The following is a 15,819-nucleotide window of genomic DNA, read 5'->3' as shown; positions in this document are numbered from 1 at the left end:
ATAGACCCCTTTCACGGTCTTATTGAAATTAAACATAACTCGATGCTTGCTACTAATGAACCATTTGTTTTAGTTGCACAAGCTCACCAAGTTTACTATAGTATTTATCTATCAACCTAAAGAGATCAACGTAATTGATAAGCAGTATTTAAAACAAAAGTTAGGAATAGATTCAGCCTTCCATGTAGTGGAGACAAAGAAAATGAATTGATTGAATGGAGAAGTGTACCAAGAAGATGATATGTTCATTTCAATTAATATTACTCCTTTGATGACCTTAATATATCTACAGTATCAGCAGTTGGTGATTATGAAAAGGTTAATGTCTTGATTGAGGATGAAGAAGATGACATGGAAGAAGATGAAGAAGAAATTGAGGACCAAGATGAAGAAACTTTTAATGATTGTGATGGAAATGAAGTCCATGAAGAACATGAGTTTGCTTATTCTGGAAGCGATTAATGATGTTAGNGAACATGAGTTTGCTTATTTTGAAAGTGATTAATGATGTTATATATATATGTTATTGGTTTTGTATCTTTTCTTAACATAATTATTTAACTCAATTATTATTATTATTATTATTGAAAAATCTTGATACGTAATTATATTTGTTTATATTTTAAAATATTTAAATGTATGTTAGAATCACATGTTTTTGTTAACTAATTTATTGTAAACATGTATGGGAATTAGTCTTGATTCTTACATTTTGATGATAATTTTGATAGTGTGTTTCAATTTCTTTTAGCATGGATTCATTGTTTTTGTTAACATTTTTTTATTGTAAACATGAATGAGAATTAGTCTTAATTCTTATATTTTGATGATGATTAGATAGTTTGTTTCAATTTCTTTTAGCTTATGTATAAATATTTTGTTACGTTGTAGGAATGACAGTTAAAGGGAAGCATTTAAAACTAAGACCTCGAGCAACAAATGCTTTTAAATCTATGTTGTCACTGATGAATGCTGCTGCATTTTCTAATCCATCAACTCATCCACAGAGACAGTAGGCTAATGATTTGCCCTCAGAGCCACTTTCTTCGTTTGATGCATCTGTAGAGCCAATAATAAATGTGACATTTGCCCACGATTCTCATGGATCCACATTCGCTGATTCAGGTGTAAGTGGAGATGGTACATCTTCAAGGTCGAGGGGTAGAGGGCTTAGTGTACGAATACATACACCTATAGATCCAACTCAAATATTGCGTATAACTCCTCTTGGAGATAGGTATATTATCTTATATTGTATTTTACTAGGCAATAATTTTCTTTTATCTTGTGGTAGTACCTTTTTAAGACAAGGGTCACTACAACAATAACAAGAATCATAAAATATTACTTCCACAGTCCATAGTCGACATGAAAGAAAATCCCTAATAACGTTAAGGATTTAATGTTGAAGAAATTTGAGGTATATGTTTACTATTCATTTACATTATAACTTCTTGTGTTTAATTATGTATTAAATTTTTTATTTACTCTATTATTTTATTGTAGGAAATATTTGTCTGGGCTTCAAACGAAGATCTTTCAGTTCGACGAATATGGAATAAAATTTGTTCTAATTGACTAAGAGACATGCTTTCAAAAGAGAAGACACAAGCAAAGAAAGATGCCAACACAAAAAACATCATGGACTGCAAAGGCATGTCAAGGTAATGGATCACAAATGAAGTTTGGGATACCCTTATCAATATGGTATGGGGCATAGAAGAATGGAAAAACAAATCAGAACAAGTAAGGAGGAATGGTTTAACACAAAAAGAAAGAAGCATTACAAAGCACACTGGTGGTTCAGTTCTATTCCTTGTTCATGCAAAAAGGATGGTATGAATTAATATTTATTTGTTATGCTTTACATACTACTACTTCCCATATTCTAATATGCATTACATATTATGTAAAATATACACATTATGATTGAGTTTAGCTGTAAATGAATGCAAGCAAATGAGATAAATCAAGATGTTAGTTTTGTGGAGTATTCAACCGCACCCATAGACGTTTAAGGGGTTATGGTGATTTCATATACAATAAGTCTAAAACTATTAGTGTACGTAAAAAATTGATTGATTTTTACTCTATAGTTAACAAAAAAATTATGTACTAATTCTTTTCACTTTTTTATTTGTAGGAAACATATACTGCTACATTATCACAGAAGTACGGTGAATATTTATCTTCATAGCTAGAATTTGATTTGCATGCTTGGATTGAAGCAATTGAAGGGATGACAACTACACGCACTCACGTGTATGGGTTTGGTTCTCGGAGGCCTGCTACAACTATATTTAATGATACAACAACATTTGAGTCAGCAGCTAGCCCTTGCATCGATCTTAACATTAGGTCGGAAGAAAAATAGGAAAATCTATCAAATTACATGAGTTAGATGCGTGAGCAAATAATGCAACATTTTGGAGCCATGAATGAATTTATAGCAACTATGAAAGCAATGATGACAAAGAAACGTTCGAAAAAAAACCATGTGAATACTTCAAGTTCATGTTCTGATGAGTAATGCGATATTTCATGATAATAGCTTATTTTTCGAATTTGACTTAGATATTTTTTTAATATGACATACAATAGCACATTTAACTTTATTTTTATATTTGTTTATTGTGTGTTTATACTGATTTTTAATTCTGGCAACCCAACTTTGAATTAAATATTTTAATTACATGTTAATTGTAAGATGTGTAAATTATTTTTATTAATTTGCAATTATAATTATTTTAATAACAGAATTTATGTTTTTGGAGATTCCTAAGGAATTTTTCGTTGTTAGAGCATTTCCAATAGAAAATCCTGTTGGCAATTACTGACAGATTTTCCAACAGAAATTTTCGTTGGTATTGATTTCCAACGAAAAATTCCGAAGGAAAATCCGTTGAAAATTTTCAAATCCGTTGAAACTCTGTCAGTAATTTCCAATAAAAAATTTCGTTGGAAATCTGTCAATAATTTCCAATAGAAACTTCCATCGAACGTTCCAATGAAAATTTTCGTTGGAATTTTTGTGTTTTCCAATAGATTTTGTGAAAAATAATATATTGAAATTTAGCTCTTTTTCGACGGATTTATATATATTTCCAACGAAAATTCCGTCGGAATTCTTCGACGGATTTTTGACGAAAAGTATTTTCGAGAACACTTTCAGAGACGAAATTTCCAATCGAAAATTTAGTTGACAATCCGTAAAAAAAAAAAGCATTTCAAGGGAAACTTTACCATTTCCTAGGAAAAATTCCTTTAAAAAAAGTCTTTTTTACTAACAAGTAGTTTACTATGTTAATTTACAGTACCCTCATGCAATACAAAAATAAACATATACCCAATCATGGTATAGGTAAGTTAAACAAATATTGGTTTCATACATTAAAATATATTTTCAAACGAATTTTTCATTTTTCTACTCATTATTTAAATATTTTTCATAAATTCAATAACTCGCGTCAACATGGGAGCCACCCATAAATTATACACACAGATATATATTATATATTATAAGATACAAAGTTACCGGATAAGTATGTTGACATGTAAGAAAGTCTTTAAAAATTTATAATTTACCAAATTCAAAAATAGAAAATCAATTTTTTTAAATTACTATAAAATATTTAAATATTATTTAAAATTTTATGTGTGTAAATATTAAAATTTCAATTATCTTTCTTATCTATCTCTTATTAACGATATGAAATTCAAGATATAATTTACAACGTAAAAAAGCTTTTTCACCTAAATTGGGTGTGCTTTAATTTCTTATTTATTTAAAATTATTAATTTTATATGTTCGAAATACATTAGACTAGAAATTTTGTGAGATTTCCGTTTATATTTCAATAATTTTTCTTTGCCCATGATTTGAGATAGAAGACTAACTTAGGAAACTTGAATATAAGTAATAATAAAAGAAAAAGAAAAGTTAAAGATGTTGTTAATATCATATTCAGCCATTTAAAATTAATGGCAATAATATATATATATATATATATGTGTGTGTGTGTGTGTGACAATAATTACAACTATAATGCTATGGTTAAACTATCTTAAAATCTTGCTTAAAATATATCTTAAATCATATTTAAAATATCCTAATATATTCCATCAATTTGACCCTTTTAGCAGCATTAAGTTTTGCTTGAGAAGAGGCCAATAAAAAGTCTGAAAACATTTCTCTACAACGGAGCCACAATGTAACTGACTGAACATTACAGAAGGAGATATTATCCACATATCTGAAGCATCTTTTCCTGCAACTTTGAGTGAGCAAGTCACGTCCTTGAATGTAGATAAAAAACTACCAAGCTAATTTGTACAACGCTAGTATCTAGTGCTAATTAAGCTAAGCTAGTTCTAACTCTCAGTTGCTTGCCGGCTAGTTCAACTTCCACGCTGCTCCATTGTAGGGCTACAAGAATTCTGCTTCATGATAAAGCATTGTCCATCACCGCAGGTACTTTCGAGGCACGAACTCTTTCCATAGCATTTTTTGCCTAAATTAGAGCCCAAAAAAGAAAAAAGAAGGTTTGCAATCAGTGCAGAAAGCCATGGTGATGAAGTAGCTAGGTGCAGGAAGAAAGGGAAGTAATGCTTTACTTCTTGCTCCCAATTAGTGCGTGCTGTAATTATCAAAAGAGAAAGCATTTGAGTGATGAGTGCGCCGGTGATACCAAGCCACAGACCCTACCGAATGCATGATGATTATATAGCTTAGATTATGAGTAAAACCACTTGCCTCCAACTGAGACTGACAAAAAGCATAAATAATATGGTAAGTGAATCAAGAGAATTTTTTACCTTGCCACCAATTCGGAAGACAAAAGCTAATACAATAGACAGAGGAGTGCCAACAAGATAATAAGATCCAAGATTGATGTATGCACCTATCTTCTGCCAACCACATCCTCTAGCAATGCCTAAATGTTCACCAATTAGCAACTGAACTCTGTTATAGGGTTATCAATTCACCAACAGATCAATAAAGAATAATTTTCTAGGATGATCTCATGGTAGTTAATTCCTGGTTCATTTGATACTGTGGAAATCCATTTCTTGAAATATCAATAACAATGCTTTACCAATAAATATATGTCAAGATTAGAGGTTGCAATTGGATGAGTTCAAAAGGTGGTTGGGTTGCTTTAAAGTTTGAGTTATTTTGAATTCGGGTCATCTTGGGTTTGGGTCGTTTTAGATTCATATATAAGCTTGTAAGGAAAAACCTGAAAGAACACATTGGACTCCATCTATAAAGTTGGATGTGGCAAGAATTGGAATCATAGCTGTGACGTATCTGATGACTTGTACGTCATTGCTATAAGCATAACCCCAGATGTTGCGCATCAATATCAGTGCCAATCCCACCAAAATACCCTGAGAAATAGCCAGGAATAGGACTACACGCACAGCCAAATGAGCTGCTTTTGGATCTTCAGCCCCTAATTCATTCGACACCCGAATGCTACACAACAAAAGCGCCAACCATGTTAGTATTGTGCTTAGGAGAGGGATTGTTCCATGTATAACTAACCTTGCAGCACTGCTCAGTCCAAAGGGGATCATCCAAATAACTGCAGTGGAATTAATGCTGGGAAAAATAAACATTGGCTTCATTAGCAAAAGAAGTCTTGAATAAACATATTCGAGTAAAAGAAGAATACATTGACAAAATTTGATTCCAACACTGACCAGATCGTAATCACAGAAGTTTCTAACTCTGGGTTAGGAAGAAGACCGGAGAGAAACACCAGTAGTTGAAATGACCAATTTTCCAAGCTGCTTAATCCAGGCAAATGCTAAAAGTTAAATGGATTCCTTGCAAGTTTGGTATGTATCTCACAAGCATATGATAGTACTCTTATAAATGTAGCAGAAAAAGAATGGTGTATTATCCAAAGGCACTGTCTGGGAAAAAATGAGAAAAAAAATATTGTTATGAGTGTAAAACTGTTCATCCATTAATTTAACCTTTTGTTGATGGTTTAAAGCACTGAGATGTCGGTACTTACCAGACCATTACAGCGGAAGGAACAGCTAGTCTAACGAAGGCAAAAATCTCATGCATGGACTCCCTTGAAAAGCTAGTCCAAGTTTCCGCACAAGAGGGAGAGAGCTTGATATAAAATGCCAACGCCAACACATTGATCCAGTAGGAAATGGAACCTGCCAGAGCAGCACCTTTATTCCCAAGGCCAAATTTAAACACTAGAATCCAACACACAAAAATGTGTATCAAAGTTGTGATTCCAGAGCTTAACACCATTGGGAATACATTGTTTTGGGTTCTTAGGAATCTGAGAAGGCACTGAAGAATAGCATAGGCAAACAGGCTTGGGATCATGAAACGAGCATACACTCCGGCTGCTTGTGAAATTTCAGGATATTGGCCTGTGGCAGCCAGAATTGATCCTGTGTTTGCCAAAACGATAGCAAGGGGTATGCTAATGAGTGAAAGAACAAACATGGCTCTTTGCGTGTGTATGCCCAACATACGATATTGCTTTGCTCCGTATGACTGGCCACAAAGAGTCTCCAATGCTGTTGACATCCCTATCTGTTCCAACAGAAGACAAATGGCCAATTCAACAGTAAGTCTGTAACAATTCACTAGTAATGGGACTCATTTTAAGCAAACTGTCACAAAAATTATATTCTTACTCCTTCCTTTTAGTTTCACAAGTAAATTGAAATCCAAGAGAAATAATTTTGTTTTATTTAGATTTTTTTCGTCATAAGCTCTTATTATATATGCCTCTAGCTTTTACTAATCGTGCAGACTAAAGTGTTTGTAATCTTGGATGAGTCGGAAAAGTTCTGTAAGCTGGGTTGTTTTGTTAGCTCTGTTTTCAGCAATATTTTCTTTCTGTCTTTTTATCTGCATCTGTTCCTGTCTTAACTTAACAAACTGAAGTAACTAACAGCAACCAAGTGTCAAATTCTTCATTTAAGAAAGATTAGTACGAGAAACCCATCTCACCAGCAGGTTAAATCCCAGTACTGACGCGAAAGAAGTGGCCAGTGAAGCAGAAGAAAGAGCTAACGCACCAAGATGACCCACAAACATAACAGATATCAATTGTAAGCAGTACAGCAACAAACTCTCACATATTAAAGGACCAGCCAGCCGTAGCTGCTTCTTTACTTCCTCAATGATCTCTTCTCTTCCAACTCCTTTTTCTCTGCTATTCTCTCCATTAAAACCTAATCGATCCTCCCGAGCTGAACTGATCAGAGAGTACTGTTCATTTTCTCTCTCCATTCTATTTTCAAGAGATATGAGAATCACCCAAAATGTTTTCCGATGTAGGTTATTAGTGCTTGAAAGTTGAGTTCCTACTCTTTTGAACTTTCAACTATAAATCTTCTGAAAATGTTCCACCTGGCGGGGCAGCGGGCCAGCCAGTCGTTGATGCGAAGCAGGTGGACAATTACAATTGTACGTTAAATCACTTTGATATTTTACAAAGGGCACATTTGGTACATCGCATCTCCTTATTCCACCTCATAGTTGTTGAGTTATCAGGTTTGAGATAAGAGAAACCCTTAATCATGATATCAATGCATGCGTTTGGCTCAAAATGATAAGAGGGTGGGAGGGGATTTGGGTTGTTTCCCTCCCTCCCTAACCAACGCCTCCAACTTCCTCTGTTTCAAATGTTGTTATCATAGCTGAATTTGCATTTACTCACTGCTTCAAGAAGTTGACTTCTACTTGATTATACTTTATAGCAAAAATCTTTACAAGAATGTTCCCATTTTAATTCCTATAAGTAGGAAGGTTATCCCATTCTTGGAAAAGCAACTTCTGCCATTCTTGAAATAGATTCACTATGCAAACAGAATTGAGTCCCTACAGACCTGTACAAGGTATGTGGCTAAAGCACCTTCAATTGTTTTAGGTGAAAAATTAAGTTTATTCTTTGATGAGATGATAAAAATCTACTTCATGACACAACTTCCACTGGGATCACATATTCGTATACTCTCTCCATGGCTTTGCTTGCCTGAACAAAGTGGTGAAAAGCCAGTCTTTAGTAAAATTGCGTCGACAAGTATATAAAAGAACATAGACGATGACTAAATTATTGAAAGAGGTGAAATATTTTACCTCTTCCTGCCAGTTAGTTTGTATTGTAATAATACTAAGAGAAGTTACTTGAACAGCAAGTGCGCATATGATTCCCAGCCAGAGCCCCTAAACACCAGAGAAAATATATGATAGCTAGAAGAAGTTAGAATACAAGAAAATCACTTCGGTTGCTGCTTGCTGTTAAATGAACTACCAAGAAATAAATGGAGCAAAACATTCAAGGCAAGAAAACAAAAAAATTGATGATTTTTACCTTTCCACCAACATCCAGTACGAAAGCTAACAAAATAGCACATGGAACCCCCACTAAATAATAAGATCCAAGATTGATATACGCGCCAATCTTCTGCCATCCACATCCTCTAGCAATGCCTGAAATATCAAATGAATACTAACTGATAAGTTAAAGAACAAATGGAAAACATTTAGAGAATACTGTAAATTGGCTATGTTCAATTCATGTTCTGACTTCTTGGCTTAATTGAGAAATCATATCCGGGAGAATACTAGTGTCCTCTATACTAGGGAGTCAGAATTACATGTTTCATGAATCTTTCATTCCATGCATATAAAGCAATCCCTTGATGACTGAAATGGAGGATGGAAACTGGAGTATGAAACAGATTAAAGTGCTTCTTATGATCAGTTTAACGAATATGAATGTGCATATCAAAGAAATATACCTTAATCATCATTAACTGTGGCTATCTGCAACCACCAGCTATTATAGTTCATGGAGATTAGTTTCAAAATTCCTTACTCTCAGAAACTACAAAATTCCTAGTGATGTAAGAAAAGGGGAAAACCTGAGAGAACACTCTGGAGGCCATCTAAAAAGCATGAAGTTGCTAGAATTGGCATCATGGCTGCTACATATTTAACCACTTCTACTTCATTGCTATAAGCATAGCCCCAAATGTTGCGAATCAATATCAGGATTGATCCCACCAAAAGGCCCTCGAAAATGGTCATGACTATGACAAAACATACAGCAAAACGTGCTGCTTCTGGATTTCCTGCTCCTAATTCATTTGAGACTCGAGTGCTATACAAAACATCAAACTCATTAAGAAAAACTAAGTGAATATTTGAAAGATAAATTTAATGCCTCAATGTTTTAGCTTCTGATCAAAATTGAGACGGCATTACAAAAGAAAAAAAAAGGAAACCTGCTGTTAGCAAGCCTTACCTTACAGCACTACTGAGACCAACAGGTATCATCCAAACGGTGTAAGCAGTGTTAAGGCTGGAAATTGAAATGTTGGATAAGGTTGATATTTTACATTGATAAGGAACAATGATCACTTAAAATGTTCAGCAAATTGTTGGCAAAAATAGCTATTGGAAGTTCAAAACTAACCAAATAGAGAGCACTGAAGTTTGTAACTCTGGATTAGGAAGAAGACCTGATAGCAGAACTACCATTTCAAATGACCACAATTCCAAGCTGCTCAGATTCAAGGGAAATTACATATGTATATGATACAAAATTAATAAATATACACAAGCACAAGCATATTGATACCATGCTTACTTTCTAGGTAATTAAAAGTGAACTTTGTGATTGGATTCATAGCAAAGTAGTGACGAAATGAAATTCACTTCTTCTTTGTCTATACATATGTGTGACTTTTAAGAGGAAAAAGAGAACCAGGAGAAATTACCAGACCATAATAGCTGATGGAATAGCAAGTCGAAGAAAAGTGAATATATTGTGAAAGGCCTCCTTTGAGAATCCTGCCCAAGTCTTTGCACATGAAGGAGAGAACTTAACATAAAACACCAACAAGAACACATTTATCCAGTTTGAGATCGAATTTGCCAAGGCAGCACCTCCAAATCCAAGGCCAGATTTGAAAACCATGATCCAACAGACAAGAATGTGCAGTAAAGTTGTAATTCCAGAGCAAATCATCATTGGGAAAACAATGTTTTGAGTTTGCAAGAATTTGACTAGACATTGAAGAAGACCATATGCAAAAAGGCTCGGAACCATCAAACAAGCATACTCTCCTGCTTTCTTCGATATGTCATGATCTTGACCAAGAAGAACTAGAATAGGCCTTGTGTTTACCCATATAATAGCCAGGGGTATGCTCACAATTACAAGAATAAACATGGCTCTTTGCATGTGTATGCCCAGCATAGGATACTGCTTTGCCCCATATGACTGTCCACAAAGAGTATCCAGTGCAGTTGCCATTCCCAACTATGCAACAGAAAGACAAAGTAAGAATCAACAGTCACAATTTGTTGAGAATACATTCAAATTGCAAGAGTCAACCATGCATCTTAAAAGTAAGACTGTCCCATGAGTTGAGAGTTGGAGCTTTAGGCCAAACAAATAACTCCAACAATGACAAAAGACTTCTTAACCTGGGGTTGGCCGAATAATTCCAACTTTCAATATGTTCCCATATTACCCTTATCTTGGCAAAGAGAACAAATATTTACACCATTAAATATAGGCAGCAAATTCATTAGAGGACTAGAGTTTGCTTAATTAGCAATTTAGCATGAAATTGTGATCTGCTCATGTGATACTTTGATTTCAGTTAGGAAACAATTTGATGTTATAAAATTTTGCTGTTCCCGTCATTTGATCTTAGCAAATGAAAATTGTCTAACTCAAACATTTAGCACCTTTTGTTTCTTCCCCTGCTCCAACTACTAGAATAAGCCTGACTTCAGATAGCCTTTTCGCAATCATTATTTATGCAGCTTCTTGCATTACAATGAAATTTCATTTGTGCACATCCTAATAATTGGCTGGAAGAGGTCATCATAAATGACAACATACATCAAAACAAACCCTACTCATCTCTTTGAGCTTGGAGCAGTGAAAAAGAGTGTTAGTAGTAAAAAAAAAACTCAAACTTTTGGCATCTTATAGAATCCTAAGCATTCCCATATACAAATCAGAATGGTTTATACTTCATATTGCAAATTTTTTCCTAAACTTAAATGTAAGTTTTTATTGATATATGACAAATCAAGATTAGATATTATTGTCTGACCATAAAGGATAGGTGTTCCTTGAACCCCAATGGAAAGGAGTGCACAATCTCACCCTATCCACCTTGCTATTACTCATTTGGAATAAAATATATATGAATTAATGTTAGTAGAAATACAAATGAGTAGTGGATACAAATATAGAGCTAGGTAACAATATCAAACTCCTTAACATTATTAATCCCTTGCTTCTAATTGGATAAACCAAAATTTAAGAGGAAAAAATCAAAAATTTTTTTATTGACATTCTGGCTATGAAGAGGATGGAGCTAGTGGTATAACTAATTAGGACAACATTCTGCATACAGATTAATAAGCAAACATTTTCTTATTCTTTATGTTGGCTAGGTTGGATTAATCATTTTTATATTAGGTCTCCAAAGAGATACCCAAATGGTTAGAGCTTAAGATTTGTCTTGAAAGTTTCAAGTTTGAATATTGAGATGGACAGGGTATGTAGCCCAGTATCTATTGTTCCAAAAAAAAAAAAATATCATTTTCCATATTAGACCTCTTTACAAGTTCATTTTTCATGTTGTAACACCGATCCAAACAAGTCTACATGACGCAAGTAAATTCACCATAATGCGAAAACTAACAGGCAACAAATATACAAGATTTATGTGGTTCAACACAAAGCTTACATCCACCGGACAATGAAAACAAAAATTTCCACTATAATAAAAACACATGAAGATTGCATGTATAACCAAAACACACTCAAAAACTCCACCCCACGAAACCACAAAACTCAGCAATGACACTCTTTCTCCCTCTGCCCTAGGAACCAGGATGGTCTCAGGCTCAAATAAAATCTCACCCAATTTCCTTTCTATATTTCAAACTTCTCCTCCTCCTTCACAAACTACCCTTAAGGGGGCAAAATGCCAAATATCAGGATCAACAGTAAGAAGGAAGTGCAAGGGAATAATAAATGATGACGAAAGGTTACATTAAAGGTGGTGGGACTGATGCTTTGATTCCAAAGGCGCGGTTTGGTACCTTAGTTAAACCTAGTTTGGTTGTGATGTGGAGCACATCACTTGAGCAATGGTTCACTAAATTCAACTCATTGGTGTCAAAAGCCCCACCATCTAATGTAGTCTGCCATTTTCCTTTGTTATCACCTTGCATTTCCTTTTTTACTCTTACTCCCTTAATATTTGGTTTCTTGCCTTAAAAAGAAAGAGTTTGAAATACATAAAAGGAATTTAGGGTGAGATTTTATTCGAGCTAGAGGCATAGAGGGAGGAAGAAAGTTCTTGGTGAGTTCTGCAGTGTGTGAAGCTTTTGGTTTGTTTTAGATTTCAAAAGACATTGTAATTTCATCTTATTTTGCTTATACATAAAATTTCTTGTTCTTTACATAGTTGTAGGCTTTATGCCGAACCATATAAATCTTTTGGTTCTTGTAGGATGTTATTTTTTGCATATTATTTCTTAATGCGTGTTTGTTTTTTTTGCAAATTTTTTGTATAATATTGACATGTTTGAGTGGGTCTTGCAATTTTCTTGGAATCATATGTCATGATAATATATTGGCAAATGGAAACTTCATTCTTTCCAAATACTATAGGATCTTGATGATGAAAAGTACAAGGATAGGATATATCGGATTCATGTTCTTCTCTATTTGAACTAAGGTTGGTTCAAATTATCATATAATAGGGTATTCTATATATCCAAAATTGATTCTCTACATCGATTTGAATCTCAAATTGTAATATATAGAATATGGTAAATCTGGTTTTTAAAGGTTTCATATATTGCTCAAGTCTCTTATGATTTAAGTTGTTAATTTGGCAATGATTAATTAAGAAAGGACTTTTCTCCCATGCCTTCCATTCCCTTCTCTCTTTGTCCCATATAGTTTCTATTTCACAGATATTTATATGAATAAAGAATTATATAATATAATGCTGAAATTGAATTTAATAACAAGTTAGAAAACACCAATTTAATTGATAAAACTATAAATATTATGATTAAATATATAACAACAAATATTAAGACATCATTCGTTCAGTCCTCTTTCTTATATAAATAAGGTTTTGGAGATTTTATTTAAAGTTTTATTTCACATGCAGTTTTGTACTTAAAAATGCTTCTCGTGGATCAAAAGGACAAGAACCTGACCCTAAGATTAAGGCCAAAGCAGGACAAATGCACATGCATACATGTGAACAGATACACATAGATATCACTTGCCAAGTTGCCATGCATACACAAATCCCTTCATTTTCTCAAACAAACCAACCGGAAAACTAAATAATAACAGACAAAGGGATATAAACCAAACTGACCAGCAAGCTGAAACCAGTAACTGCTGCAAAGGATGTAGCCATTGACGCCCCAGACAGAGCCAGCTCACCAAGATGACCAACGAACATCAGTGATATCATCTGTATAGAATACTGTAACAGAGTCACGGCTACTAGAGGCCCTGCTAGCCATAGCTGTTTCTTCGATTCCTCAAAAATTTTCTTTCTTCTATTATTTTCATTGCTTGATCTCTGTCTGTTGCTCAGTGTAGAATCATCATTTTTCCGGGATATCCGAATCAAGGATGAAGTTAGAGAGAACTTTTGGTCTTCTCTCTCCATATGCTTCCCCAGTGAGAGAGAGGATGGGACGTGGGTTAAATTTTTAAAGGACTGGACTTACCCCTATGAGCCTAATGCTTTGTTTGTGTGCCAGCATCGATGAATTGGGGGTGTTAACGTGATTTTGCGACATCTATGTTCAGTCAGAGCCTGAGAAACAATCATTGTCCGAAAGGATAATTATTTACAGGTAATCGCATCACAATTACGAGATGGCCCAAAGAATATTTCTTATTTCTTTGACCCTGTCTGTTTCCCTCTCGTCTCAAGCTGCTGTCAACACCGTGGATTAAGCACCAGTGAACCAACTAGGTTCTCAAGTTTGGCCATGATAACGTAGGCCTCCAATTTTTTTTCTTTTTTTTTATTTGCAATTTGAATACACCTCTTGATGTTCAATAATTTGTACTTTCTGATGTCTTATACGTACCATGATATCAGCATAAACCCAGATGTTGAGCATCAATATCAGTACCAAAATGCCCTGAGAAACGGGCAGGAATACGACTACACCAAGCATGTTACAAGACAAGGAATTGCCACATGTACAACTTTGGCTCCAAATGACTCCTAATTTAGTAAGCAACAAAATTAGGTACTCAAAAGAGGATACCTCTAATTTATTTTTTTTCCCATAAAAAAGAAAATTAAAAAACTTGAAACTTAAAGAAATTCGATGTACAACTCTTAAACCTTCGAAATTATTATTGTCAGCAAAAGAAAAATATGTGAATTATACAAAGTGAATAATTATAATCTAATAGAATCTCAATACTTTTGCTTATAATATGAATAATTGCAATTATTATGTTAACACTTCCTTCAAACTCAATGTGATCTAGTATATGCCAACTTGAGTTTGGCAACCAAGTCTTGAAATTGTCCATGAAGATGCGTTTAGGTAAAATATCAGCGATTTCATTTGAAGAAAAATGAGTCAAATTGAGAGTCTTCTGAATAACATGATGATGCATAAAATAATAATCAATCTCAATATATTTGATGTACTTATGAAATACATTATTGTAAGCAATTCATGGCATGTTCAGTTTATGGAATTAAATAAAATAATTATTTTGTAGGAATAGAATAAAATTATTATTATGTAGGAATAGAATAAAATTATTATTATGTAGTTTAGTTTATGTAATGGAATAGGATAAATTATTATTATAACTTATTCTAATGTTTGGTTGGTAGGAATACCTTTCAATAATCATGGAATACTTGATAAAATGATAAAATTATCCTTTATTATAATAAAAACCTTTTATAGAGTTAGGGTTGTAATTATTTCAATAAAATAAGGATATTTTTGTCTAATAATATTTTTACCTTATTCTATCAGCCATGAAATGACTAATCTCCTTTTTCAACAAGAAAACGCAACCAAACAAATGTAACATATTATAAAGGAATAAAGGGGGAATGGTTTAGTCATTCCCTTCTACTAAACATGCCATCATAGTGAAGGATAATGGAAAAGAATGTGTAATGACTATGTCCTCTAGTAATTGATGAAGTCCTTTAAAATAGTACTTACAAGAGAATAATATTCTGATTCAGTACTAGAGCCAAGTAGTGATTGTTTATTTCTTACTATACCAAGAATTAAGAGAATTGCCAAATAACAAAAATAACAAATGGTTGAACAACGATTTGTAGGATCCTTTATCCAATTAGTATATACATATCTAGATAAAACTAGAGAAGAGTGAGCAAAAAAATGAAGTCTAAGAAAGAGTATATCTTTAGCATAACAGAAAGTATGAAGAACAGCTGAAAAATGAGATAAATGAGTAGCAACTATATATATATATATATATTGAAAGCAGTGGCAACCATATATTGACTGACAAAAAGAACAACATAAGTAATATCAAGTTGAGGTGCTATGAGATAAACTAGACTTCCAAACAAGTCGGTGATATAAAGTAAGATCAAGAAGAAGAGTACCATTCACTATAGTAAGTTTAATGTTAAATTCTGAAGGAGCACACACAATCTTGTTGTCAATAATGTTAGCCCAAGAAAGTAAATCAGATGCGTACTTAGTTTGAGAGAGATAATAGCCATCAGGATTGCAAGAGACTT

At 33.6% G+C, this 15,819-nt stretch overlaps 2 protein-coding genes across 6 annotated transcripts; both read right to left on the bottom strand.

Annotated features, from left to right (window-relative positions):
* Positions 4,099 to 7,332, bottom strand: LOC18604242 (protein DETOXIFICATION 16). Of its 5 annotated transcripts, none has more exons than XM_007036610.2 (8): positions 6,995 to 7,332; positions 6,027 to 6,571; positions 5,707 to 5,793; positions 5,549 to 5,605; positions 5,241 to 5,479; positions 4,816 to 4,934; positions 4,615 to 4,701; positions 4,099 to 4,511 (listed from the first exon to the last, which is right to left on the bottom strand). In XM_007036610.2, exons 1-8 carry the CDS (start codon positions 7,274 to 7,276, stop codon positions 4,443 to 4,445), a joined length of 1,485 nt encoding a protein of 494 aa, XP_007036672.2. In that variant the 5' UTR covers positions 7,277 to 7,332; the 3' UTR covers positions 4,099 to 4,442. The 5 variants fall into 5 exon arrangements, with proteins under 5 accessions (XP_007036672.2, XP_017972425.1, XP_017972424.1 ...); XM_018116936.1 differs by having other exon boundaries at positions 4,615 to 4,637; XM_018116935.1 differs by having other exon boundaries at positions 4,099 to 4,701.
* Positions 7,710 to 13,960, bottom strand: LOC18604241 (protein DETOXIFICATION 16). The gene is made up of 8 exons (XM_018116719.1): positions 13,426 to 13,960; positions 9,772 to 10,316; positions 9,468 to 9,554; positions 9,297 to 9,353; positions 8,914 to 9,152; positions 8,361 to 8,479; positions 8,126 to 8,212; positions 7,710 to 8,021 (listed from the first exon to the last, which is right to left on the bottom strand). Exons 1-8 carry the CDS (start codon positions 13,723 to 13,725, stop codon positions 7,962 to 7,964), a joined length of 1,494 nt encoding a protein of 497 aa, XP_017972208.1. The 5' UTR covers positions 13,726 to 13,960; the 3' UTR covers positions 7,710 to 7,961.

This window comes from Theobroma cacao, chromosome 3 (genome assembly GCF_000208745.1).
Source record: "Theobroma cacao cultivar B97-61/B2 chromosome 3, Criollo_cocoa_genome_V2, whole genome shotgun sequence".
Taxonomy (NCBI): Eukaryota; Viridiplantae; Streptophyta; class Magnoliopsida; order Malvales; family Malvaceae; genus Theobroma; species Theobroma cacao.
This window is presented reverse-complemented; position numbering and strand designations above follow the sequence as displayed.